Here is a 27,973-nt window from a genome sequence, read left to right on the forward strand (position 1 = left end):
CAGTTGTCACATGCAAAAGTGTAACTTAATGTATTACGTTACTGTTTCTGCACGTTACAAGTTCTGAAAAAAGGCAGCTGGGTTAAACACAGTGGCACGGATAAATAGAAGTTTTTAAACAAAATTCACAACTTGTTTAGCAACAAAATTTATGCTGGTTAAACTGGATATTGAGGTACATGGAAAACATCTAAGTTAGACACATGTGCATTTCTGTTTCTGGGGATGAAACAACATACTGACGAAATAAACACAACATTTTGTACATTCAATGAATTCTAACTTAAGAATACAAATTCAATCTATACGGTCAATTCAGAATCTAAAAGTACCTGATTTGCTATTATGAAACAAATTTGAATACTACACCTTCCTTACAAAAGTCAGCCACCAAAAGTAACACTTTTATGATTGTCGATTTCAACAATTAATTGCAACTTATTACAATATTTAATTAACAAATAAACAGTGGCTACAACATAAGTGCTACTATATAAAATTTGCTACAGTGGTAGAAGCTACAAAATACATGAATATTACACAGCAGTCATGTTCCAGATGACAAGATGCAGCTCGCCAGGACACAGTGTCAGTGTTTGCCTCAATCACTTTGACTGGGTGTTCAGCCTAATTTCGTTTCATGCTTCTTGATTGACAGTTTGTTCTTTTTTGTTCTTTTAATACTGGATGCGCTAATGCTGTTAAATGTAGACACATGTGTGGCTTGATAATGGTATCCATAGCATTCTCTATTTCTATTAATGAGTCTTCGAATGGCACTGGCACACATCCATAGCCACTCCCCTGACACGAAGCCGTGCCAGACTAGCTTCGGTCACACCAAGACAATTACTTACATGAAGAACTTTTAGGTCCTTGCAGTGATCAACAATTGCTCTAAATGCATAAAACAACAATAAATGTAGATTTGTGTTTAAATCAGTAGCGAAAAACAAACCAAAAACCCACCTTATACCGCGATTAGTAACTTGCCAGCACCCTTTGACAGACAAATATTTGAGTTCTTTATATTTCATTGCAATTATTTGAAGCGCACTGTCAGATGCAGTGCGAGTATTTGAAAGGATTAGTTCCTCTAAGAAGGGACAAGAAAATGCAGCATTAATAAGACAATCATCGTCTAGCGACCAACACCACGACACGTCAATTTTACGAAGACCGCGGTTGTTTATAACAAGTTGCTTAAAGTTGTCCTGTTGGTCAGATAAGATCTTTACTGTTAATCATTAAAACTTTAGAGTACATTACAGGTTTCATTATACTTTAAATCCCCAGATGGTAAGAAAGGCATAATACTATAAATGGGCAAGAAAATTCCATGAATTACAGTTAATAACTTGATATATATTTGAGAACTCCACAAATTACTGTTGATATTAGTTAACTCTATGATGGAAGATAATGATCTAACTAATCACAAACAACATAATAGTTAAGAGAGCAAAAAACTCAAAAAATCATACCTTGTCAACCCATATGCAACCTTTCAATGATACTTTTGTTAAATTGCGACACTTTACAGCAAGGCTGTGCAAGCTCGAACTGCTGAGCTGGGAGCAATTGCTGATATCAATGTCGGTAAGAACGTGGAAACAGTTGTGGATCTGTAAAGGTGCAGTCACTGGTATAATTTGACTTAGACAAAAATAGATTAGATATTATATTTACTATAAATATTTCCTAGCATGTACAAACCACTGGAAGAAGATGTTTATCCATCAACCAACTTGTGGCTTCTGGTACCAGCAGTTGCTTTAGAACTTTGTTATTCGACGTCATCAGAAGAAAAGCATCCACCGTCACTCTTTGTCCAAACTAATACAAGAAACAAATTATCTCTAGGATACAGACAAACGAAGAATACTGATACGTCAAGGAAATAATGTAGTTACACAGTTTTCAGTATCATTTTCTACCTATTGTCACATTTGATCACACATAAACAATAATTCGATATTCAGCTGATAATTTCTACAAGACAACAACCTCAGATAAGTCCAAGTTTTGACGCCGTCTGAAATATTCCGTTACTAAACTTTGCCAGCACTTTGACACCAGACGAAGTTGGAATAAGGATTCAATTTTGAAGTGACAGAATATTTCAGGAAAAACAACATCATGATGTGGCAAATGGCGGACGATATCCATTTCAATTTGTGATTCAAATCAGTTGTCACATGCAAAAGTATAACTTAATGTATTACGCAACTGTTCCTGCACGTTACAAGTTCTGAAAAAAAGGCAGCTGGGTTAAACACAGTGGCGCCGATAAATAGATATTTTTACACCAACTTCACCACTAACAAATTGTACTGAACAAATTATGTATTGGAATATGCAGAAAAATGGCTAAATACATTCGCCAATCTGTATTTAGGAAGACAACAAAGTACTTTTGTAATAAACACAACATTATGCATTTCATGCATTCAATGAGTATGAAACTAACCTAAGAATATGAAAACTAACATATCATCGAACCTCATACCAATACCTAAAACGAGGTAATAGCAGGCATCCAGGTAATTTCAAACATCAGTCAGATTGTTTACTTAAAGGCAATGTATAAAAATTGCATAACATTTTGTGAAAGTTAACCAAGAATGATTGGGTAACAGCATGTAAATGTGCATTGATGTACTAGTTAATCTCAGTCAGAGTTTTCAGAGCAGTAAGATAACAATTTGCACAGGAACGTGAACAATCAAGTATGGCAGTTACAAATACATACAGCCAAAACAATAAGAAATATAACCATGTTCTTTGAAGGTAACTTCTAGAGGAAAGTGCCTTACAATTTACAGACTGTGCACTGCACAGGTACTATAGTATAACTTTGTGGAACTAGTTATTAACTAATACAAGTACAAGTTGTTTAACATAGTTTACTTTAGTTGTTCTTGAACAACAAATAATGTTACTTGCGTTTTGATCAAATAGCTAGTTTAGGTTTTAACTTTCCAATCGACCCAAAACAGAATCAATTTAACTTTTTTGCAGTGCTTTCAGTGGCACAAAAAACACATAAAATCGCAAAGAAAATAAAACGTTATGTAACTTTTCAATTCAGCGTTACTCTGTGGCGGTATAATTTGGATTCACCTTATGGCAAATACCAGCTGCCTTCAGAGGTATCACAAAAACTGAGATGTCGTCAAAAGAAGCCGGACGGCCATCCGCCATCTTCCATAAACCATTCACGATATGGCCACGAGCATGAGTCACTAGAGCTTTAGCAGCAATGCAGTATCTGCAGCAAAAAAATCATTTTTAATAGTTTTACTAGTATATCTAACATTGTAGTGAGTATACAACAACTTTAGAAAAAAGGTGTAAAACACAATATCAAAAATAATGGTCAGTGATAACACATATTTTCTTTTGCGACGACAAAGCTAAATGAAAAACTGTGAAACTAATGTGACAACCTATTGCAATCACTCTTTTCAAGATCGGTCAGAATAGATTTTACAATCTGTGCAGCAGTTTCATTACTGGTTACATCCCATAAGCCATCAGAACCAACAATAATCACATCATCATCGTCATGTGATCTTCCGGAAAGATCATATGACCTCACCTGGAATCGCAAAAATCCAAAGAACATTTACAAACTTCATACCAATACCTCTGAAGAGTAAACAAACTTCCAACAATCATTAGAAACTTAATTTCAGAGGAAGTTAAATTTCTGAGCCCTCCAAGGTGGAGATACAAAAGATTTAAAGGCTAACACCCAAAGCAACACGAAACGTGAATCTAGGAATTTCAATTGCTAACCTCAGGAACTGCTGACATAAAAGGTTTCACCGGGGCATCAGGTATATGGTTGAGTGCAAGTAAAGTGTGGTCGCCCAAGCCTCTGGTGACCCCGATAGTTCCAAGGAGTCTTCGTGATTTTCCATTTCCATGGATCAGTGGATGTCGTAAGTCATCCTCAGTTATTTCCTTGTAACACCTAAAGAGGACTTCAACGAATGAGCTAATGACATTTTTTAGATCAATATTTGTTCTACAACTTGTTGCACCAGTGCGAAGAAACCTGTTCGTGAAATAACAAGCTAATTCATTCAAGATGTAATACATGCCTACCATCCAGTCATATGGTAGTCACGATACAACATTTTCTTTCCAACATCATTGGGTGAAAGACGTTTGATGAATTCCAAACGGGTAAAATGCTCGCCTAGCAAACATGGCTTGATGTATGCCTGCAAAGACGCATTTACATCAATCAATGCCTGTTGTTAAAAAGCAGAAACCCAAGGCATCAGAAGTCCAGAGATTTGTACCAGATACTGCAACCTTCTTCTTTCGCTGTTGGGCGTGAAATCTTGTGACATTGGGATGGCCAATATTTTCTTGTCACCTTTGTCATTAGCTGAAGTGGTACGACATAAAACAGCTCGGCAGTCCCCGGCACCTGCCACAAAGACTTTTCCAAGCGCAACCACAACGAGAAGTGCTGTGCAACCTCCTGTTACGTGGAACTTATGTGCATCAGCAGCAAGATGCTTGTCCTAATATACAAAAAGCTATTAAGACAAAAACATACTTTTTTTGAAGTTTATAAACAGTGACGTTTTAGGATAACAAACTTTACTATAATCATACAAAAACTGGTTCCGATATTAAAACTACATTGTCACACCGTGATGACCATTACATCCTGCAACACTCCAGTGATTAGTGAATCAGAACACAAATTGGTCATTGCTGCAAGCTCCTTTCGTTGTTCTGTTAATACAACGAATTAACTTACATATCCTTCGACTGTAAATCACACATACTTAAACGACTTCTCCTATTCCCATTCTACTCCCAACTTAAACTCTACCTGTTAAATATGCAGGTAATGATAAATTTGAACAATCGCTCTTCACAAGCAAATGTTGAACCTCACGTAGCCTCTCAATTAAGATTTCGTGCAAAACCTCCGATGCATAAAGTGCAGCCCCTTCACCAGCATGACCATCGAATATGGCAAAGTAATCCACTCGCAATGGTGATGAACAGCGCTTACAGTGGTCCTGAAATCGAGGATACTTACGAAAATGATCAAAAATAAAAGTCCGATTATAACAAATTTTATCATTCTCCTAGGTGTGTAAGCAAGAAAATAGTCAGCAACTTCAAATTTTAAATGAAGACAAAGTTTTTAATAATACATACTGGTACTCCACTAATTTTTGTTGGTTGAACTGATTGAGGAGAAATCATGGAAGGAGTTGGAGGAGTGGGAGCTTGCGGGGTTTGTTTAGCATCAGTTTTAGTGTTGCTTGTATTACGTTCCTCACTAGCGTTTTCTAGAACAAGCGGTGGCACGATGCTATCTTCGTCAACCTTTGCAGTACCACTGGCCTCACAAGATTCTTCATCGGATGAACCAAAAGCAATTGCATTTTCATTGTTATTTAGCATAACTTCAGCTTCTGGGATAGTCTTGCTCTTTTCACTACCCTGGAACTGATGATTAGTAGAAGATGTCTGTTGGCAATCAATGTTATCAGGTTTATGGTTGTCGGCAACTGACGATGATGTCATTGCTTCTTCCAACTTCTTCTGTTCATTTGAAGTGGTCGCATTTAGATAATCACCAGCTTTTGACCCGTGCTGTATTTTATGTGACTCTACTTCACCTAATGGCAATAATTAGAATCAAGTGTGCACTAAATAATTTAAAAAATTCAAAGACTTTTATTGGAAATATAATTTGTTTCTCTTCAAATTCGCCTTCATAATGTAAAGGCAAGAAAACCAATAAATAAAAGCAAAACAACTTACACGAACAAACTTGGTTTGATAACGATTCAAGATGCACCGTTACCGCAACAGAGCAGTCCTCATTATAATCAGTTTTACCAGCATTCACGACCCTAAAAATGAATAAGATTTACAAAGCAAAATTACATCATCGAATCAACTTTGACGCAAGCCACTCACTCGCAGTATCCAGCGTTGAATGGCAACAAAGTAACATTTTTCGGGGTAACAGAAAGTCGATGTTGTTTGTTCAAAGCATCCCCTTCTTCACCTTTGGTTAGGCCTAAGAAGAGCGGCCGATGATACTTTAGTTTGGCATGAAGTTTTCCGTAACCTTCTTCAACATTATATGGCACAGAAGCGACCTGATTGAAAATAAAAAAGACAGTTTTCAAGGAAACAACAGAATGAAAGAGTGTTTCAGTTGATCACGTTCTCACAGCAATTCTAAGTTACAATGGTAACACCGTGTATTGGATTAATACTAGATAACTCGAACAGGTCTGAGTAAAGAAAATGGTCTAATCATCAATCGAGTACTCAGCCCATCTCTAGTAGTAGAGTGGAGTATGATTATTCTGGGTATAGTATACAAGTGGACACCAGATGACGTCATAATTTGAGTAGCTAGGGTCTAGTATACAAAGGTATCTTGTGGTTGAACACTTGTATACTAGACCCCAGCTATTTGTTCATCTTGTTGCACAGGGGATTTCTCACCCAAAAACAGCAAACTTTCCAATCTGGCATCACGCTACAACTACAAGAAGCCTCATGTAGGTGAAGTTTATGGAAAATATCTATGCTTAGTTGAAGCAATCGGCAAGAACTTTCTTTCATTACAGTAATAGGCTTAAGAGCTAATCGTAATATGGTTAATAGTCTATCCTATAGGCGGATAGGGTGCAATAGCCAGCCATTTCTAACGGTTGAAGGGATAGTCTTTAAGAAGTCCTTTTTTATTTATTATCGCAGCCTAGCATTGCTTTACCCACCTTGTTTGGTTTATGTTCATGATCACGACGACCGCCCCAAATTTCATCAACAACATTCTTCATTCGAAAAAACATTGATGGTTTCATTATAGCAAGAATTGAATGAAATAGACGATTGCGTTGTTTAACTGCTGAACTGGCAGATTCGGATTGCTACATTAACATTCTTTACACAAGGCTACGTTAATCCAAATTAAGCTCGCTTGAAAGGCAACCTAAATATTATTTCCTCTGTTTTCTTGAATGGACTGAGAAATAAACACTCTAATCTAATCAAAACACAGAGCATCATGGATATGGGGAAATACCCAACTAGCAACTACGGCTTATTCTACCAATTTTACACTGACGGAGCAAGGTTGCGGTCCAGCAAACTGGCGCATATACGGATCGCTCCGGGTTCAGTCGGCAGGTTCTAGCAAATAATTTGAATAACTCATAACACACTGACACGTCTATCTGGCTCGACGTTAAATTTTTTGACTCCAAACTGAACGGCGCGTTTCCGGTAAAGTAAAATTTATCTAGGAGCGATCTGTTTCCTATTCAGCTGTCAATTTCAGCAATTGCTGAAAAATTCGAATTGTTCTAGGCTACAACACATACAACAACAAGTTACCACAGCAAAGCAAAATGTGCTACAAGCTGGCGTATACGCTGGCGAAATTTGCACTGGAGAGACGTCACTTACCGGGATCTTTGCGATAACGTTGCATTGTCGCTCTGCATTATATATTCTGGGTGTAGCCTACCAGTTACTTGTGGGTGTATTTATAGGCCATGCTGCCTACAATGGAACAATGCCAGCAACAGAAAAAGGCAAAGCTAATTGCAATGCACTACACCGTTAATTGAATTAATCTATTGGTGTTACTGAAATGGATTTAACAATTTTTACGGTTTTCCAGCTGTTAATGAACGACCCACACAATTGCCGCAGCTCCCTTTGTTTGGTCAAAGGATTTAGGTCGTCCGAACCTATTGTTTTCGATTAAGCCGATTTTCTGCGCGATTAACACGACGCCAAAACAATGGTGGAGCTGTGAACTGCATTGCATTGCAAAATAATGATTGTTATCTATCTGTATTGTTCTATTGTTCTATCTGCTCTATTGTTTTACTGGCACGTCGTTCTCTGTCCTTGCCCTCGAACTATTGTCATCGGTCTCAGAGATCTGGAAGACAAATACACGTTTAACCTTTAACCGTCATCCAACGGAGACATCCAGTCGTTTTTACTATTTCTTTTCAACTCTTAACACCGACTTATCTATGGTGTTCTACCAGTCGATTTTTCTCTTTTTAACGGCTGTGGTTATAAATTTCGCGGTGTAATTGTTCCGCAGTATGCCCTACATTTGAAAATGGTTCAAAAGCGTCTGATTATTAAATATGTTGTTTACCATCTCGTCCCTGGTATTTGTTCCACGTAGAGATGAGGCTCAATTCCCAACACTTGACGCCTACCTATATTTCGATATTATAAACTATTGTTCAACGATGTTTTTTCGATTTGAGTGGAAAGCGATCCCCCTTTGAGATAGCAAATTATAAAACTCATTGAACGCAGTTGTCAAGTTTAACGTCATCTGTCAGTCACAAATCAATAAAATATTAAATGGATCATGCGTGTGCGTAACAGACATGACTAAAAACGGGTAAAGGTCAACTGATGTTTGGTGTAAATTATTATCGAAGAAATAAATCGACTACGATATCGAAAAGCATATATGTTCCCTACGCCAGACCTTTTCAAGAAAATATCACAGGTTGAACAGTAATTATTATCGACTGAGGATGGTATTTAAACTGTGAATTAGTTACATGACGTGAACCGACGAACTACGTATTTTGATGATTCCAACAGATAAAAGCCGCGTTTTCAACAAGCTTTGGGCGAGACTACCACACTCAAGTGTTCACGGCTGAGAAAGGTAGGACTGCAATTGCAGGTTTTGTTTCTTCGCATTTAATTTTGGTGATTTGGACTCGGAACGTTAAATACATTAGGTTGTGATTGAGGTTCGGTTTTCCAAAAACAGCTGTTAAAGTCGGTTTAAAGATTTCGTTTTTTTTTCGGTTTAAACCAGTTTCATTATTTAATTTTTCAGCCTCTAAAAATTGACACTTTACGACATTAATGTATTGCACGGTAAAATTTTATTCATGTAGGTTTCATTGAAAACTGCATACATCACAAAATCAAAAACATGAGAACCAACACTTTATATCTGGCCCTGAGCTGAAGCAAAGATTAGTTTAGCCATTGGCACAATTCAAAGCAGAAATATCACCAACAACACCATTACAATGAAAGAATAGACCACATAAGTCAACCCAGGATAAGTTACTAACCCAAATTCAGCTGAACCATGGCAAAGAATCGCCAAAAATTTCAAAAAGCTGAACAAGAAATATATTTTCTTGCAGTAGATGACTAAAAAAAATACATTTTTAAATTTTCGGAAGGCGCTGCGTAATCATCAAATGGTTTTTAAGTCGGCAGAGAATGATCATAACTTAATATAACTTCGTACAAATCAGATGAAATATACAAAGATACATGCCATAAAAGGAAAATCAAAATAAACATGAATAATGCCATAGACATATTTTAAAAACCTCGTTAAAACTGATTAAAAATTAACTTGTCGTTTGAAAAACATAATTTCATAGATGACAAAGTAAAAGTGCATAAATGGCATAGATTACAGGCAATAGAATCACAAGCAATGAAATATCAAACTAAAATTCGTTGTTGGGCAATCGTTTGGCATTGGTTCTCAAGACTTACGCATGACTGATAAATTTGATTTTATGTGCGGAATGACACTCTGCTGGCTTGACACCCTAAAATTTGAAAACACATAGACTACCATTGAGTACCGCGAACAGAATTTAAAACTAATATGTTCAGTATAGCATTCATATTTACCTGATAGGTTTCACAGACAACGCTGGTTAAATCCTTTAAAGCAGCAGCCTGCATTTCATCAGTGTGCATCTAAGACAAAATAAGTTTTATTGAACTGAAGCAAACAATTTAGACGATCAAATGAACTGGAAGACATCAACCAACAGCATACATTTTTCCATTAATTATTTCAAATAAATGGCTGCCAAATAATGAAAATGGTAACAAAATACCCCATTGATGACAATCCATGGGACAAAGTTAAGTTTGGGTTCCAAACGCTCAGTGGCAACACCAGCCTGGTGAAGTAATTTGCTTCCTTCTGGTCCTTCAGCACAATTATTGATTTTTTCCCAGTCGAAACCTTGTTTCATGCAGCACTGCGGTAAAATATGGTCACATGTTAGCAAAACAAATATTTGGCAAGATGCAGCAGATGAATGACTAACCTCTTTTGCAGCTGAGTTTGGGTCAGATGCACTTTCCATGCACTGCACCACTGGCAGGTATTTCGTTGTGATAGAACGTGCTTCACGGATCACACAGTTCTGTGAGCAAGCGATACAGCAGTGATCATCAATATCAATAAAATGCAGCATGTGATAATATTCAAATACATTCCTGTCACTGCATCAAGTTTGGAATTCGGACAAGTTTAAAGTTTAACTCGCTATTCGTTCACTGATTGCAAAAGCGCTTTACAAATAAACACATAAGTATGGGATGGATAACTGTTTATTGTGGTAAAATGGGTTGCTTGCATTTAGCTGTGATATCTGCAGCATTCTACATTAAAACAACGTAATGCAGCAAAAATGTTCGCAGTGAAGGCAAACATTAGTTGTTGAGCAAAGCCAGTGACGGAAGAATTAGAATGTCAATACTCATGGAATACAAGATCATCAATTTTCAAATCACATGACACTAAACACACTACCCTTATCATAATGAGTTGGCAGTTTCTGTTTGTACTTTTGTTTTGTTTGTTTTTCTGAAAATAACTACCCACCCTCCTCCCCCTGACTAAAATTACAAAAGCTGCCTAATTAGGTTTGAAGTAATATCTGCAGTGACCGGTGATCAACTACTTTTTTAGATCCAAGTTACAGTGCATTTTTTGTAAAACTTTCTCATTTTTCTTGTTGTTTCTGTTGTAAACGAATTGAATAAATGCGTTCTACACCTGCAATGTATTCTGTTCTATCATAACCAATCACAAGATTTCAACAGCATTCAAGAAAGCAATGGATGGCTATGTTCAAGATTTTAACTCACCTCAATCTTATTTCCAATACATTCTTTTTCTCCATGCTGGCAGGTAAAAGTATATGTATCGTTCGGGTGATGCACATACTGCATGAGAAAGTAATGAACGTAGTGATTAAAAAACACACATTTGGCTACAAATAATCTACATTTGATTCATACAAAGTGTGGCAATATGATATTATCCTATCGTTTAACTTTGCCACTTACCGTGCGATCTAAAATAATAATACGCTAAGATATAATTAATCTAATACAGCACAAATTTAAAGAATATCTTGCGACGTTTACAAAGTGAACTATAATGCTATGCTAACTAAAATAGCAGAGATTATACAAATCTTGCAAGCAGATAATGAATGAGAAAAGTTGAAAACTTTTTAAAGTCTTAAAACGAGCAAGGTCTTAAGTACACATGATGCTAAAAAAATGCCAGGTTAACATTACACAACAATATACAGAATTATTTCAACAGAATTTTGAAGAAGGCCGGTCTAAACACAGGTATCCCATTTTTCACACACATTTACAGCAAGTCTGTAAATTAAACGTTACTCCGAAAAACATTTAAAAGCTTACATGTGCTTTCCCATAAGGGATAAGCATGAGATGTATGATTCCAGTTGAATGCAGTTTCTCCCAAGTAGGGTAAAGCACTGTTGTGATGAAATTGATGGAGTCAGGGCAATAGGACTCGAAATAAACAGAAACTCGAACTGGACTGGTGCCGTTTAATTTATTGTTTCCTTGTTTAAGTCTTGAAGAACATGCAGCAAGAACCTGGGTGTAAGTAAAACATTTCTTAATGCATTGCTTGAAAGCCACTATATATCTGTATGTGAGTTGGCCATGACGTACGACATGATCCAGGTTCCAGAATAAACTGTATTTTGCTGCGAATACAAAATAAAAACCATGTGATTGCGATTACAACAACTAAGACAAATAGACCCATAGTAAGACATTTATTTCCTACACGAAAAACTAATCATAGTTTCATTAAACATGTACTGTAATACTTAAACTGTCGGTCTACGTTGCCTGCAGCCACGAAAGGCTGAAATACAATCAAAGATCTGAACTATGCAGCAGCAAGACGAACCCATACATTATTGCAGAAGCAGCACAAGAAGTTAACGTTATGGTGAAAAAAATTAAAAACTTACTCCACATTTTCTAGCAATTTCCACGCTGTCGCACCAAAATCTTGGAGCTATCCCACAACTATTTGCTTGCTCAAGACTTAAAAATCCAACTAAAACTACCAGTGAAAAAAATTTAGCAAACATCTTAAAATCTTTTGCTTGTATTATTACTCCAAGTTGTCCTAAAAATAAAACAATTAATTTGATTTTAAAACAGCTCATTTAGTTTCAGGCAAAGAAAAGTCTTCTAAAATTTCTAAAATTAACAACAAAGGCTAGGTTTTAAAGGGCAATGCCATAGCTCTGTTAAGTTGGCTCAGTGGCTTAGAACACCTGGTAAAAATGCGAGCCGAGTTCGATTCTGCATTACGACGCAGACTTACTTGCGCTTACTTACTTACGAGACGGTTACTTTTGTTCAGTGGTTGTGATGGACAGTTCCAAATTCAGGCAATACACAAAAAATTAAAAAAAATATATTAATAAAAAATGTGTTTCTACCGGAACATGCTTAAAGATAAGCCCGATAGCTGCAAGGCATTAACAATGTTTTCTCCAGATTCAATGGTCCAGAAGAACCATCGCCAAGTTTAAGTCGTGGAAAGACTTTCTTCAGTCTGAGCATAAAGATCATGATACCAAAGCAAAGCTGTCTATGTATGTCAATACTGCTATTCATTCCATGCTACGATGAGTTCGGCTGTTCATTAGTAAGCTAAAAATCTCACCAGTCTAGTAATACTGTTGGTAAAATAGACTACTACAAGTACTTGTGGTTGAGATTGCAACTGGTTTGAAATATTCAACCGCTGCCTTACAATCACAATTTGGCTGCTAGACTATGGATTGTTTCATCTTTTTCTGGCCCTTTTCTCAGAAAAATATTGTCTGTCTGTCTACGACTTATTAGCCATGTATAACAAGGAAACGTCATTTCTCTAAGTTCCTTAATTTTGGATGCTAGCGTTAGTGGATTTTGCAACGCTATCAACAGTCTATATTCTCAAAATTACCAAACATATCACACATTACCAGGGTTATTAAGCACTTAAGCAATTATTACCAAATCACAATCAACGCTCACTACACAAAGGTGGTTATGAATTATAAATGAAATAGAGTTATTGTAAATTATACTATCTTTTGCCAAAACAGTGCTTTAAAAATTGCTGTTTAAGCAAAATGGTGATTTCATCTATGTTTTGTCTCTAGCAGTCTTGTATCTACACCCTACCTTTAATAAGCGTTAGTCAGGCTGTATTAATAATATCATTGCACACAAGCCAATCTAAATGTGAAACGAGACAATTTATGACATGCTGCAATTGCACTATAAGAACAATAGAATGACTCACACGACAGGTGGGTTAAATTGCTTGAGTGCGGAACTGTTTCATATACCAAGATATTAGCTCGGTTTATAGATAACAAACTGTTGTGGCAAAACAAAATAAATTAGTATAGAGCAAAACGTTGGAGCTTTAATCAAGAACAATTACAATGAGGTAGATGAACATGGAAGTGTGGTTTGGCCAGTGGAAGCAGAAACTAAATAATATCAGTTAGACTTTTGAGTCAGATAGCTAACAAAGGCATTTATTAGTATGATAATTGCAACATAGAAACGTAATAAGTATGTGTCATAACGTTCATGTACTTCCTAAAAAGAATAGACTATGACAAGTTATTTGAAACAACTTTTAAACGTCTTGCTACCATCAGGAGATATCTTGATAAAAATCACTAACTTTATTTTGGATATTTACGCTTGTGAGAAGGAATTTAATCAAGGTGACAAAACATACATTAATCAACCAGCGAAGCAAAACACTGATGACTTAATATGAAAAGGGGTTCAAGAGGAAGTAGGGAAGTGTATAAATGGACACTTCGGCAGAAGGCTCTTCAGGATATTTTGGCTGCTTACTCGATGCCGGTGAACTAAATTTAGACAGTTTGACATCTGCCACTCTTAGTGGATTAATATCATGCAGCAACTGCTTATAACACATTATTTGTTGTTCTATATAACCTAATACTGTAGGAATGTGTGAGCAATATACAACATTTCAATTGCAGAGAGTTGACACCTTGAATCTTGGAAATCGTTTACAGCTGGGGCAGAGGGGAACTAATCTTCTTATTGATTTGATCAAAAGCAAAAATCTCAAAGAAGTCCGCTTTGCAGATTGTGTGATGAAACAAATGGATTTACAGAAGTTGAGACGGCTTTTAAATGACGAGGTAGGGAAATTTATTACAAATTACAGTCTATTGTAAATGAAATGTACAATAGACTGTAAATTACTGTAACACGACATGACTTGTTTATACAACTAAGTCATGGTTTATCAGCATTTGTGCGAAAATTACTAGAGTGAATCCCTTTTCTTCGATGAAACCTTCAAGTTCGGCTTTGAAGGAACTGTATTTCTGAAGAACATTCTGCAAAGAAAACCAGTCAAGAAGTTTTCTGCCAGCAACTGCGGTTTATCAAGATTAGAAATTCGAAATATAATCGAAGCTTTGTACTACATGGAGGGTGACGAAGTATAATTATGATTTTATGGCCAATCACTATAGTTTGCAAAAATATTATACAATACATATATATACAATGCATATTGCATGCATTATCAAGGCTTGGCAATAGGCTAAGTTACATCATTTGCACTTTCAGATATTGGAATTAAACTTACAAGGCAACAGAATTGGCGAAGAAGGTATTACCTTGCTAAGAGAACTTCTAAAACGAAAAACTGTCTACAAATTAGTCCTCGCTCATTGCTACGTCACTGCAAGCCAGCTTCAAGTGTTGGCAGGAGGAATCACAAAAATGAGAGGATTAATGGTGGGCGCAATACCGGTTTTAATTAAATAAACACTCTTCTATGTCCATTGTAGCCTAAACAATAAAAATGGTATAACCTTACAACATTAGACCTACAAATAAAGCAATTACATGAAGCAAATTGGTAAAAAATGTACTGTATACTGTGGATTTTTCAACTCTAGCTTTTCCTCGTAACTTTTTAACAAAAATTAAGTTTAGCTTAAAATAATGTTGGTACACCACTATTTCATATTTCTAATAGTATGATAATGTTTTTTGCACATTAACCTTTATATAATCAATTATTAATTTTACAAATTTAATACAATTTATGAAGGATGGGATAAGTCTTGGTGGGAATTTGATATCGAAAAAGGACATTGAGTTTTTTAAGAAAAGCGTGGACAAAAAAGTTCGAGAAAGTAGGTCATGTTATTTAAATATGTCAAACTATTTCTATAAAACTGCGTCAGTGATTATATTTGGACAGCGCTTTACAGTAAAATTTGTTCTTTTGACAGTTGCCCAGCATTAGCATGTTATCATTTAAATGCCACAAGTTACTGAGCAAAGAAGAAGTTGAAGAAATCTTGCCTGAAAATCTACTTTGTTTTAAGAAGCGATTTAGCCATAAATTTTAGTGGTCCGATATAGTGATGAAGTGCATTTAATTTAAAACATTGGTTGAAGCTGAATTTCAGTATTTTTCAGATTATTCATTTCAATCAATTTTTTCTATTAAAAATTGTCTTATAGCCTAATTTGTTATTTTAGCCTCGGTTTCAATTTGTATATGCGTAACTTTCAAATTTTTTCAAAATTTAGATTACTTAGATCACAGCCTGATTTGGTACACTTTGGATTAACATAACGAAAACAGGTGGCAATAGCATAGTTTCATCATCAGAAAAACATCAACAAGGAAAAAACCATGAACGTGTATTTAGTCATGTGTTGAAAACATACAAAAGGTATTGGTTTAACGTAATTAATCAGGCTGTTTTTAACTGTTTCTGGTGATGATATTATTCTACTTTTGATAAAATTATGCGTCTCCATCAAAATATGGACCCAAAGAAGGCAATGAGAGTAGTAGTTAGCCGTGGGCTTATGATACACTATACAATGGGTAAAAGATTCCTAAAACGGACATTCCCGGAAACTATTTCACCTTGTATACCGTATAACGCTTTGTGCAATTTTATTTCATTGAATTTTACTATGTGACATTAAATAAATAGACTGTCATTTGGTTAAACCATATTCTTGTAAGTTGGCCGTGAAACGATTAACTTAACAATACATACATACCTTCTCAGTTATTGTACTATATGATTTTGTCTCATAAAAGCAATTAGCTGAACAGACTAAACAAATCCCCCACGCAACAAGCTCAAAAGATAACGATTCTAAAGATAATATGCAAATCGTTAAGAAAAAAGCACACCTGTGCAAAATAAATTGTGCGGGTAAGATTTTTCGGGGCTTATAGTATACAACCAATTGACGTTAAAATTGAAGTGTAGTTGGGGTCTAGTATACAAAGGTATGCTGTGGTTGTGCACTGGTATACTAGCCTACCTTTGATTTTTTTGTAGACAGTTGCATAAGCAGTTATTCATTTTGAAGCTACAGTAGCCTTTACATAAATAGTCCACAATTGGGAACATATTTCCAAGGAATTGGTACAAATTTTTCACTTTTAGGCGTATTCCGCGTATTAAGCGTCCGCATTTTTTTTATCCCTCACAAACTTAGCATACTTTCTAATCTGGCAAATAACCTTAAGAGATATACTGTAATATGTAGGTTATTGGTTATATTACCGCAGCTAGAGTGGCATGGAAGAGCAAATCTGGCCAGCAGCTCTATTATTTATAGGCTAAGTCTTGTGCTGTTAATTAAACTGTAAAGTTCAATGCCAGTAAGTCAATCATTCCACTTTCAATTACCAAAAAACAGAAATATAAATCGCAACTCCAACAGTGACCTACCGGTACTTAAAAGAAAATGTTCCAGACAACGAAATACACTGTTGCTAGTTGTCAAGATCTCAGTTGCAGGCTAAGATGGGTTGATTTTTAGGGTCTCTTTACTTTTTCACTCCCGTATTAGGATCGAGTAATAATCACATCACAATTTCTTTGTATTGCCTCATAAGCTATTCGATTCAAGCCTTCAAGTCGGAGTGCAAAAGTATAAAAGAGCCGATTTTTGTTGGCAAACGATATGTCCTGAGGCAAAAGCGTAACTTGACAGGAAAAAGTGAGATAGCTCTAAAAAGGACCTACGTTCCTACTTGTCTACTAAACGACGACTGATGCGAAACACGAACTATGAAAAAAATGAATACAAAAAAGGGAAGAAACCTTTTCTGCAAATAAACATGGAGTCTTGCTGCGGCCTAGTGTTCAGGATGACGAACGCTACAATACAAACAGTTATAAATAGGCATCCTAATTCGTCATGAAAATATGTTAAAAAAGTAGATTGCATTGAGTATATGATTTATTTCATGCGCATCTATTTCCAGAAGTTAATCGGCCATGTAAAAGGTATGAAAATGGACTGAAAATAATAGACCCTAGATTAATTTCATCAAAGAAATCAAATTAACACGGGAACAAAATATAACGTATTGGAATAAGGCCATAACCTCACCAGATGAAATGAGACTACCCAAATTATTTAGTGAAGTATCGTAGAAATATGAGAACTAATTTTCTTGGTAGAATTATTTGAAAAATATTGAACTTACTCGGGGGATAACAAAAGGTGTCCAGCTGGTGAATTAATTCTTTTATGAACCAACGTTTCGAAAACTGAGTACCTTTTATTACTGAAATTATGCCTGGTGGCAAACATATTATATTTATTCTGGGAATGTTCAATAATAAGTACAATAATATATATTTAGGAGAAAATCACTCTTTAGTGCTTTTAGTGGACAAATACAAATTGTAACTAGGACAACGACAACAAAGCAGGTTGTGGTTGATATGAGTTTGATGTTTGAGGAGTTACAGGTACGCCGTACCGGTACAGTTTAGGCTACGTCTAAGCTCAATGATAAGTCATACTGGTTTATATTTGCAAACTTTGTTTTTTATGAACGTTATTTCTAATGCCCTGACTGTAATTTTTCTCCATTTAAAGGTTTTGTTGTTAGATAAATGTAAAAGTTTTTTTTAAAAAAAAGACATAACCCAGCTTAGCAAGAAGTCCGGCCTGTTGGAAGTGGGCTCTTACCGGTACCTTTACCGCTTGACCTAGCCTGAAGCAATTGATTGCTAATACTCATCTTTGACTTAAGGTAAGTGCCTGTAGTCAGTGAACAAAGTTGTAGTGTTGGGGCAAAAGCAAACGTTTTAAGCTTGTTACTGTAGGCTAAACCTATATACACAATAAGGCAGGCGCACGCGATTCTAATTAAATAGCCTAGACCTGTAAGCAAGCAAAGTTCTAAGCTGGCAATCTTTAAGACCCTTTTGCACTTTGAAATGTAAGGAATCTTATCATAGGCTATCATAGGTTAAATAACAAATAATTGTATTGTACGGTATTTTTTATGCAAATATGGTAAGTTATCAATTTAAACCCATTTGTGAATGAACAGCAGAAATTTTATAGAATAAGTACCAATGCTAAAACACTAAGCCTAGCAAATTGTTTTTTATAAGCAAACGCTTCAACTTTTCTGTTAACTCATTTACAGTTGAAACCTTCTTTAGTAGATTCAAGTAGTTCGTTCTTTCCTATTTAGTAGATTGAACATAGTAACTAATGTTACTATGCTAGCCGAAATAGAAGTTTATTAACAAAGTAGCCATAAAGGTGATCAACTTTAATTATGTAGTTGAATAATGCAGGCTAATTCTCAAAACAAGAAATGTTGCTTCCATACATAATTGTATGATTAGGTATCATAATCTTTATCCTTGGATTGAGAAAATATTTGCACGACTTAAGCTCGGTGATGATTCCTCATCGCTTGAACCCTGGTTACTGAGCTAGCATTTGAGCATTTTCCAGTTGACACAAACATTTTTTATTTGATTGTTTGATGTTTTTGTATTGCCCGAATTTAGAACTGTTTACCAGGGTCACTGAAAAAGAGCAAGTGCCTTGCCTAAAAGCATTACAAAAGTAGCATTATTGGATTTCAAACACAAGCCACATAATTATGAGCCCTGCATGTGCTCGAATCAATCTGCTACTGAGTCGACAAGTCTACAAGGACAGTTGTCCCCTACTTAAGTTAAATCACCAAACTAAATTATCATTTTCTCCAACAAAGTTGATAGTACTATACCATAAGTATTTAGGTTCTTGCTTGCCTATTTGTAGATGTTGATAATATACATTGATCAATTTGGTTTTGCCAGTGTAAAGTTGTCATGTGACAATATTAATACTTTTATATATACAAATATGAATATATAAAACTTCTATTTGAATATGCTTCATATTTATACAACTTTAAGTGAATATCAGTAATTGCTATTCTACCAGTCAATTTCAGTCAAAGCAAAATCAAATCTATTGACTCATTCCACAGTGTAGAGGTTCTAATACCAAAACAATGTTTTGTTTCTGTCAGTTTCTGAATTAGATGTCAGCCCTGGTTAGACGTTACCAAACTTTTGTCACAAAGAGCCCGGTAAGCATGGGCCGTATACCCGCTTTGTTTAAGAGGCTTTACTACAGTAAGATCATTTGTGGCACAGTGAGGCTGGACGGACAGACTAATCTCGCAGGCTGTAGTTTGGTGACCCCTAGCCTAGACTGTTGTGATAATTTTATCAGACCTTTTTCAGCTTAACAATGTATTAAATTACTTTTCGGCATATGGTTGTAACAAAACTTGAACTTGGCTTCACAAAATTGTTTTAGTGATCAAGAAAGGTGACAATGGCTAGTTCAATTCTGTCTGAAATGGACATTGATGAAGGCATTGAAATGCCAGTTGCTAATGCAGAAAACAAAAGGCTCGAAGATGAGGTAATTAAATTCGCTGAAGTTTAATATTTTCACATAAATGTTATGTCAACTTATTATATTTCTCAACAAGCTTGATTATTTTTAGGCATAATACTTAAGCAAAGTAAAGTAACTGAAATAAATTAAGTTAAAGTTTTTATTAAAATTTTGATTGATAATAAAATATTGATAATACAGTATTGATAAAATATTATTTAGCTCCTGCAAATGCAAAAAGAAATTGGAAAATGCAACAACGAAGTGGCCGACCATGATGATCGCATTCATAGCATGACTCAGCATTTTAAAAATGTTCAGCAGGAATTAACACATAATCTGGTAGATTGTCATTTTTTCATTGTCTCCGCTTTATGGGATAATTTCATCAATTATAAACTACTGTATTACCATTCATTATTTCTAGTACGAGTGGCATTTCTTGTAATCTTTAACGCGAAATATAATCATAAATTTCCTTTAATTAAAATTGCATCTTGATAACATACTTTTAGTTATTCTGTGTTTGATCATTTCAATTTCAGGGTTTGCTTAATGCACACCGCCACGAAATTGAAACCGAAGAGCATTTATGTGCAATCTCTGAAAGGGAGGGTGGCAGGCTGAATCAAGAAATTCTTCGACATGAAAAAGATCTTAATCTGATGAGAGAGAAGAGAAATAATTTTGAAGTAAACCGTTCGAAGAAATGGCTGAATTGTTTTACAGATATAGGTTTTGTGATACGTACTTCCAAAATAACTTGAATGGCAAATAGATCATTATTTTTGCGTGTAAAGAGCACATTTTCTCAAGAATGTGCGGTGTTTTGACAGAACACAATATTCATACAAAGCCAACAACTGGAAGAGTTGAAGTCAAAGATGAACTGGGATCAACAAGCTCTCGAAGCGTGGTTGGAAGAGTCTGCCAGGAGAGACGAAGATGCAATCACTTTACAAAAATATTCAAAGTAATCAAGGCACACTTTGTTTAAACACCCAGTGTATAGCTACCATGATCACATACATAACCTCATACTGCAGTTATTTAGTCATTGTATTGTGATATAATGTCGAACATTTTCTCAAATACAGCCAGGACCAGTCGAAACTTAAAGAGCTTTCTCTTTATATGGAACACATGACTGAAGAGCTTCATAAGAAGAGAAAATGTCTTGACCAGGAAACAACTGAAACTTTGACCGCTCAAGTGAGTGTGGTATAAGGGCATCAAGTAAGTCCCAATTGCAATATCACAGACAGCATATGTTTATCAAACAGTGATTGGATCTTAATTACAAGTCAACAAAATTGTTTTATAATTTCCAATTAGCTGATTTGGGGCTGTTCATTCATTAGATATCCGAGTTCATACACATTTATTAATCCTTTAATTACATGTTCGCGTTAGTAAGCATTCAGTACACTGATCATGTTGGTTGTAGCCAACTGTATTGATTAAAGCCAAAGGAAGTACTCAGTTCCTCAGAGTATACGTAGTGCAAATAGAATGAAAATTGCTGAATCAAATGTGCGGTTTTACGGGCTTAAGGCGTGGGCTTAACTGATAACTGCATTCTGTCATTAACTGCTAGATTGAACTTGACAAAACTGCTGAAGAATTTCGTAAATCTCACGCCGACCGACAGAACCTCATCGCTCAGTGGGAGATTACAATCGAACAGATGCAACGGAGAGATCGAGAAATGGACTTGGCTGCATCGGTAATTTATCGTTGACCTTATCGCAATTGCACAATCTGTTTTCTGAGCTTAACTGGCATTTTTGACTGTTTAGGTATTGGCTAGAGTCAAAGAAGAGGTCAGACAAAGAGACCAAGTGATCAAAGGTAACTACTCACTGTTACAGAGCCATGAACTAATGATAGATTGTAAAGTATTAGCTTTGTTTTGAATATATTAAGCGCATTGCTTGTAAGTTAACCCATCCATGTATTAATCATGTAATGCCAAGGCCATGCATTTATATGGAAAATTGTTTTCTGACAGAGAAGCAAGCTTTCCTGGAGAGTGAGATGCAGAATAACCAGGAGATGGATAAGAAGATAGCTGCTGAAGAGAGACTTGCTGCCAAGCTTCGTATCGACCTTCAGGAACACGAAAACACAAGAACACAACTTCAGGACGAAGTAAACAGAAATTTCTTCGCAATATCACTAGAACCACCATCTCCATAAGACATTACAATTTACAAAATACATTTATTGATGTCGAGAAAGTTTGATTCGACTTGACTGCCGTGACTCGACTGATATGACTTGTTTGACATCTAGTCTATTTGACAGCTCGACACACTGAAGTATACTGTCGAGAGGACAGCGTCCGATTTGGAAGCGATGAAGAGTAATGTCACTTCCTTGAAGAAAGAACTACTCAGCAGACAGGAAAAGTAACCCTTGGATCATGTCTATATTTCATTTAAATGTATTGAAATTGATAAAACCAAAAACTACAGCCAGGAAACCTGTGAAAACTTCAATGTTTTAAACTATCGCATAATAAATGTCCTATGACATTAGTTCCTCAGGGTTACATTCTCAAATTTCTATTTACTTCATTCTTCTCAGATTAACTCAAGCAACATTGATCCGGGAAGAGCTCCAAGAGAAGCTGGAAGCAGCAGGAAAGGGAGCTCTCTCTGCAGAGGAAAGAGCCAAGCTAGCAGCAAAGATGTTTGCTGACGAAGAGGAAGCCGTAAAGGAGCTCTCCAAGGAACTCACCAGGATGAGGGAAGTCCATTTCCGAAAAAAGCAGGTGACCGTTGACCTAAGTGTGATGTGACTATTAATCTCAAAAAGTGACTGTAAAATGTGACAGTTTGTGTTGAGAAAATAAAAATAAAAGTTAACCCTATACTACTGTCAAATATTTTACTATTTATTTTATCGTAAAATGTGAACAAGTTTTAGTTGACATAATCAGTCCATATACTGCACAATCATTTGTTATTTTTGGCCTTTGTTTGGCATCTCATCTTTCGTTTTACTCCTCCAGGAGTTGTTTGAAGTTAGTACAAAAGAGAAAAACATTGCTGCAGAGATTCAAGGGAGTCGCGCAGCGAACAGAAACCTCTCATCTAGGCTGAAGAAACTCGATCAGCAATCAATCAAGCAGCAAGAGATTATTTATAATCAGGTCTAAACTTTGAAGGCAAAATAAAACTTTTGTAAAAGATTTTCAGCTTTAAAAAAACTTGACCCAAAGAAAACATGAAAATAATTTCATCAAACTGTTCCACTGAGTTGTCAAACTTTTAAAAAAACAAAAATTTTTAGCCGTATATTTAAAAAATTCTGTGTTGATTTGCATGTACAGGACTTCACAATACAACAACTGGAGCAAAGGCTGGCTCGCATGCAAGGTGACATGAACACTGAAGAGAAACAACAAATGGAAGCGAAGATTGTTGAACTTACTCAAACGTTGGATGAAAGAAATGGCGTCCATACAATTCTAACAACTCAGCTCAAACGCCTGCAGGTAAAATTCAACCAACTCGCATAGATTCATAATCTTTTGTTGCTTTTTGTAGAACTTTGATGAGATGAAAGTTTTTGTGTAGGACGACATTAGAAGGCAGAAACGCGAAATGGAAGTTATCGGGTCGGAGAAGGCTGACCTTACCTGCAAGATTGAAGAGCTAAATCTTCATAACGAAATATCAAACAAGGAATTGAAGACAATAGTTGCAAAGTATTTCACCTCTTATAAGCTCACATCTTGACCCAAAGCTTGCATTTGATGAAGATCAGATCGGTTTTCTTCATCATCTGCGTGTTACTAATGCAAAAATTTAAAATTTCCTCCAGGAAACAAGACAGCATGGTGGATGACAACATCCTAAAACTCGAAATCAAGAGGATTCAGGACACGATCCACAAAAGAGCAGACGAGGTCCTGAGTTTGGAGAAACGATACCTTCAGCTTTCTACCGGTAACTATAGCAACCAGATAAACGACACCCAAGTAAAACAACTTCTCACTCTCTATGAGGAAAAAGTTAAAGGTCTCCAAAGTTAAAACTGTGGTTTGGTGTGGTTTTTCAGCGATGAAAGAACGTAAACAGGAGATCAACGTCCACAAAGACATGCTCTTCAGTCAATTGAAAGCGGCTGAAGAGGAAAGGTCAACGGTGAACTCCGAACTTCATCAGAGGACAGAGAAGATTGACAAACTTAGGAAGAGGTATTATCTTCGGATCGGTATTATTTTGATGGACGCAAATTTCTATCTTACATTCATCTCAAAACCAACAGTGTGGTATAATATATTGCTAACCTGTCGATTACTTTAGATATGAGATTTTGATGGTCTCAATGGCGCCACCTGAGGGCGAGGAAGATAAATCTCAAGCTTATTACGTCATCAAGGTATCGACAGGAAACATAATAATCGCATTTTGCGAAATGCAACCCGAAACATACCAATACGGTCGTGACGTTGTCAATTACGTAACCGTGACGTCATATACGACAGGCAGCACAAGATAAGGAGGAGCTGCAACGGAGCGGTGACGAGCTGGATGCAAAGATCAGAAAGGCAGAGAAGGAGATCAGAGCACTGGAGAACACACTGAGGCTGATGAATAGCAGGAACGGCGCTCTTCGACATTCATTTAACAAGGTGAGATTCATCTATAGTTTGGACGCGTAGCTCCCTCTCGCGTCCAGCAACATCCGACCCGTGACGGGGCTCCATCTTGCTGATTAAAGTAGTTTCACCAAAACTTCTGATTGTTTAAAGTCAACGTAGGAAGAGATTTAATGGAATCTAAGTGTTTGACGACTGTCTTACAAATCTGTTTAATTTCGCGCAGGTGACGGAGACGAGTGAGGAGTACGAGGAAAAGAATCATCTCGACGAACAATTCCGAAACGTCATGGACAAGTACAAGTACAAACGGAGGCAGATTCGCGAACTACAAGAGGACCTCCAGGTATAGTGACTCAGTGGCAATCTTCACCGAAAAGGAAAGGTTACGTCATAATGTTTGCGTTTGTGACGTAACAATAACGATAATGGGCATGAAAATGCTTCCTATTACGTTGATTGCTTTCACGGCCGATATTTTTGTAAGTACCCTTATCGGTGACGTATTGTCCATGGCCGAATACCGTCACTATCTATAACGAGGCACGCATTAAATAATGATTGTCGCAGAACGCTAATGCACATTGTAATTTTGACAAATCGATCTTTAACTAACTGGGTTTGCGTTTCTCGATTTCACGATTGGAAAAAAAAAGATTTTGCCGGGCAATTTCATTTCAATTTTGTTATGCTGGATTTAACAAAGCGTTTGGGCACGTTATAATACGTTCTTGTTGCTCGCTGTCAGGCTACATGCGACATCGAGGAATTCTGCGCAAATTCATATCTCTGCGTCACAAGCCAGCTTGCGTCATATATTTTTTCAATTATTTAGCTTTAGTTATTGCAACAGATGGAAACGCGACACATGAATGAAGTTCAAATTCATTATCGCGAAACAAATTAAATTGAAATCCACAACAATTATTATTATTACTGACAATACGCAGACAATGAGCAGCGCGATGGACACGTCTCTTCGCGACGAGACAGCTTACCTGGAGATGGTCCAAGACCGGAAGCACAAGATCGCTCAACTCCTCAAGGAGGTGGAGGAACAAAAAGAAAAACTAGAAAGAGTCCAGAAGCAGGTGATGAGATCATTGCGTTGCTGATCAGTTATTTAGTTCGCTGACGTCACGCTCGGATGTAGGAAATTTTTCGCGCCATATTTTGACGTCACACGTGTTGTTTCTATTGTTCTAAATTCTAGTTTTACTTAACCCGATTTAGCCTCCCAGAGTGATAAACATCTTTCCTTTTATATGTGAGTTAAAGCGTCAAATTGCAAAATTTTTAGATGTCGCGAGCGGCCCGGGAGGCGCGCACCGCGAAAGGGAGCAAAGTTCCGCTCCTTGACGAGAAAGACATGGATCTTCGTGAGTTAAGGAGCAGAAACCGAACCATCGCCAGATCAATCGCCGAAATAATGCAACAGGTGGGTTACGGGTTCGAACCCCTGAGAAGATCTTACGTCATTTTTTTCTGGTCTTATGTCACAGTGGATATAAATTGTGACCAATCAGGGCCGAAAGCGTCAGAACATTGTTTTACAACCACTACAATTACCGTATTCTGCTTCTTCATCTTCCCTGAAATTATCTAAATTGTCTTCTTGTTTCCTAAACTCTCCTCCAGTTCCCGGACCTCATGAGCGCGGTGGAGGTTTATTTCCAACAGGCTGATCTTCCTGTTCCCACCGTGACTCCGGAAACAAGATCCTCATCGAAGGCAGGATCTGTGAGATCAAGCGCCCGGAGCACACCAAGAAGTTCCCTGTCAAGCGCCAGGTCGGGATGGGTTGGGTCGGGTCGGGATAAGTCATGATGACGTCATTTTTTGTCTTCTATGTCACCTGGTGTTACGTCAGCTTTTATTGCATCATGTTACTTCGAATTAACTTTAACGCTTTTTAGTAGTTACCTTTGTACCAATGGGGTAGGTATTTTTAGTTAATTTTGAAGATTTCTTACTCTTCCAGGTCCACCACCAGTCCAAGAGCCGTCGATCTTGGCCTCGGACTTCAGGTGACATCCCCGCCGGGATCAAGGCCTCCGAGTGCGGCGAGTTCGAGGGCAAGTGCTCGATCAGCTCAGTCCCGCTCGTCTCGCAAATAAATTGTGACCCATTGGGTAATTCGGTCACATGAAACGACTCATTAAAAAACTTTGAGCAATAAAAATTCTAATATTAGAAAAGCTGAAACATTTGGCCATTTAAACGGTTTTTCATTTACAAATTACACGTTTTTAATTTTCTCCGTATTACAAGCTGTGTACAAAAGCTACTGCAATCAGTAGTTTTACTGAACAAGATGATAATTGAGACGGGATTAACCGCATTTTTGTGTTTATTCTGGGAACGATTGATTTCTAGAAACTTTTGACGTAAAAGGTTACCCGGCTATCATTTTGCATTTGGCGCAGTTAGTTACTTTTTGTTCGTAATAGAATATTGTATGCTGTCTTAAAAGTAATTAGTTTTTCATATCCGCGCTTTATAAGGTGAAACGTTAATCCAAGGCATCACTGTTAGGACAAACATAAGGTGGAATATGTCAAAGAATTACCAGCAAATTAAGAGAAACAAGTCATTGGAAAATCGCATACGGTTGCGTTGATTTCAAATATCGACCTCACGAAAGCCAACAGCTGCTTCACTCAATATTTTTACTCTTAGACGTTTCGGAAGATGATCGACGTAGATTAATCCCACAAATTGTCTATGCTATATCGACCACTCTCCAGCGGTTTAAACAGGATAATCAAAATTCCAAGGTGACCGGAGCCGTTCACGAAGCAATTTTTAATTTTCGATCACACAGTCGCTTTATTTCCGTCAGCTGATCAAATTGAAAACTGATTGTAGCTTCCAGTAAAAAGATGAAAGCAAATACAGTTGTATAATGTGGGAGGATCTACTGAGCTTAAAATCACTAAAAAGTTAGCTAAATTTCGAAGTTTTGGTGTGTTTTTGTCCTAAGTAATTTCAGGTATATGGTTGGTTAGGCCATGTTTCTATTTACTATAGCTGGCCAGCCAAAATCTTGCTAAGAGAAACTTTTCACAAACTGTGAGACGTCATCTTACGCACGCTTACCGAGCAATTAATTTGTGTAATACTATACACACGTGACCAGGTGTATCATAAAATATTAATCTCCTGAGGGGGCTATAACGTTGTATTTATGTTGCCCAAATAAACAAAGAACACCATAGACACCAAGAGACAGTAAGTAGGTTCATTCGTGCCTAGTTATTATCGTGTAAACGTGGGTCGCTAATGGTCCCTTTTAAGCAGTAAATAAATGGAAGCGTAATGGTTACGCTGGCTACTTTTCTTTAATTAATTTCGCTCTCTCTCTATTGACGCTGCCCGCTTTTTGCTTCCTTTGAATGGGTTTCCAATGTGGCCGGCAGCTTTATGAGACAGTACAAAACAATAAAA

At 36.7% G+C, this 27,973-nt stretch overlaps 4 protein-coding genes and 1 long non-coding RNA gene across 7 annotated transcripts; 2 read left to right on the top strand and 3 right to left on the bottom strand.

The window, feature by feature from the left end:
• Positions 1-61: 61 nt before the first annotated feature.
• On the bottom strand, positions 62-7,078 carry LOC143464867 (uncharacterized). Of its 3 annotated transcripts, XM_076962899.1 has the most exons (17): positions 6,780-7,078; positions 5,965-6,149; positions 5,806-5,897; positions 5,194-5,660; positions 4,859-5,051; positions 4,673-4,758; positions 4,314-4,541; positions 4,114-4,232; positions 3,802-3,979; positions 3,450-3,601; positions 3,124-3,271; positions 2,008-2,067; positions 1,717-1,836; positions 1,485-1,625; positions 970-1,214; positions 858-897; positions 62-698 (listed from the first exon to the last, which is right to left on the bottom strand). In XM_076962899.1, exons 1-17 carry the CDS (start codon positions 6,864-6,866, stop codon positions 693-695), a joined length of 2,547 nt encoding a protein of 848 aa, XP_076819014.1. In that variant the 5' UTR covers positions 6,867-7,078; the 3' UTR covers positions 62-692. The 3 variants fall into 3 exon arrangements, with proteins under 3 accessions (XP_076819014.1, XP_076819013.1, XP_076819015.1); XM_076962898.1 differs by having other exon boundaries at positions 62-897; positions 6,780-7,077; XM_076962900.1 differs by lacking the exons at positions 62-698; positions 858-897 and having other exon boundaries at positions 970-1,096; positions 6,780-7,073.
• A 1,842-nt stretch (positions 7,079-8,920) lies between these two features.
• On the bottom strand, positions 8,921-12,286 carry LOC143465246 (gamma-interferon-inducible lysosomal thiol reductase-like). The gene is made up of 7 exons (XM_076963442.1): positions 12,126-12,286; positions 11,539-11,739; positions 10,969-11,046; positions 10,143-10,241; positions 9,927-10,073; positions 9,715-9,783; positions 8,921-9,629 (listed from the first exon to the last, which is right to left on the bottom strand). The coding sequence occupies exons 1-7, from the start codon at positions 12,246-12,248 to the stop codon at positions 9,570-9,572; spliced, it is 777 nt and encodes a 258-aa protein (XP_076819557.1). The 5' UTR covers positions 12,249-12,286; the 3' UTR covers positions 8,921-9,569.
• A 1,611-nt stretch (positions 12,287-13,897) lies between these two features.
• Positions 13,898-16,195, top strand: LOC143465247 (uncharacterized). The gene is made up of 6 exons (XM_076963443.1): positions 13,898-14,040; positions 14,184-14,348; positions 14,481-14,654; positions 14,785-14,955; positions 15,275-15,359; positions 15,459-16,195. Exons 1-6 carry the CDS (start codon positions 13,948-13,950, stop codon positions 15,470-15,472), a joined length of 702 nt encoding a protein of 233 aa, XP_076819558.1. The 5' UTR covers positions 13,898-13,947; the 3' UTR covers positions 15,473-16,195.
• Positions 14,342-16,921, bottom strand: LOC143465248 (uncharacterized). Its single transcript, XR_013118595.1, has 3 exons — positions 16,249-16,921; positions 14,835-15,009; positions 14,342-14,549 (listed from the first exon to the last, which is right to left on the bottom strand). It is a non-coding gene; the product is annotated as an uncharacterized LOC143465248 (long non-coding RNA).
• Positions 16,922-18,074: 1,153 nt separating this feature from the next.
• Positions 18,075-27,030, top strand: LOC143465240 (coiled-coil domain-containing protein 39-like). Its single transcript, XM_076963432.1, has 23 exons — positions 18,075-18,250; positions 19,831-19,938; positions 20,137-20,256; positions 20,460-20,606; positions 20,751-20,887; positions 21,012-21,126; positions 21,512-21,640; positions 21,714-21,765; positions 21,926-22,065; positions 22,222-22,325; positions 22,504-22,690; positions 22,931-23,071; positions 23,252-23,416; positions 23,499-23,629; positions 23,746-23,870; positions 23,983-24,121; positions 24,231-24,306; positions 24,413-24,559; positions 24,753-24,872; positions 25,477-25,617; positions 25,827-25,964; positions 26,165-26,316; positions 26,508-27,030. The coding sequence occupies exons 2-23, from the start codon at positions 19,849-19,851 to the stop codon at positions 26,641-26,643; spliced, it is 2,832 nt and encodes a 943-aa protein (XP_076819547.1). The 5' UTR covers positions 18,075-18,250; positions 19,831-19,848; the 3' UTR covers positions 26,644-27,030.
• The last annotated feature ends 943 nt before the right edge of the window (positions 27,031-27,973 follow it).

The sequence above is a fragment of the Clavelina lepadiformis genome, chromosome 7 (assembly GCF_947623445.1).
Source record: "Clavelina lepadiformis chromosome 7, kaClaLepa1.1, whole genome shotgun sequence".
Taxonomy (NCBI): Eukaryota; Metazoa; Chordata; class Ascidiacea; order Aplousobranchia; family Clavelinidae; genus Clavelina; species Clavelina lepadiformis.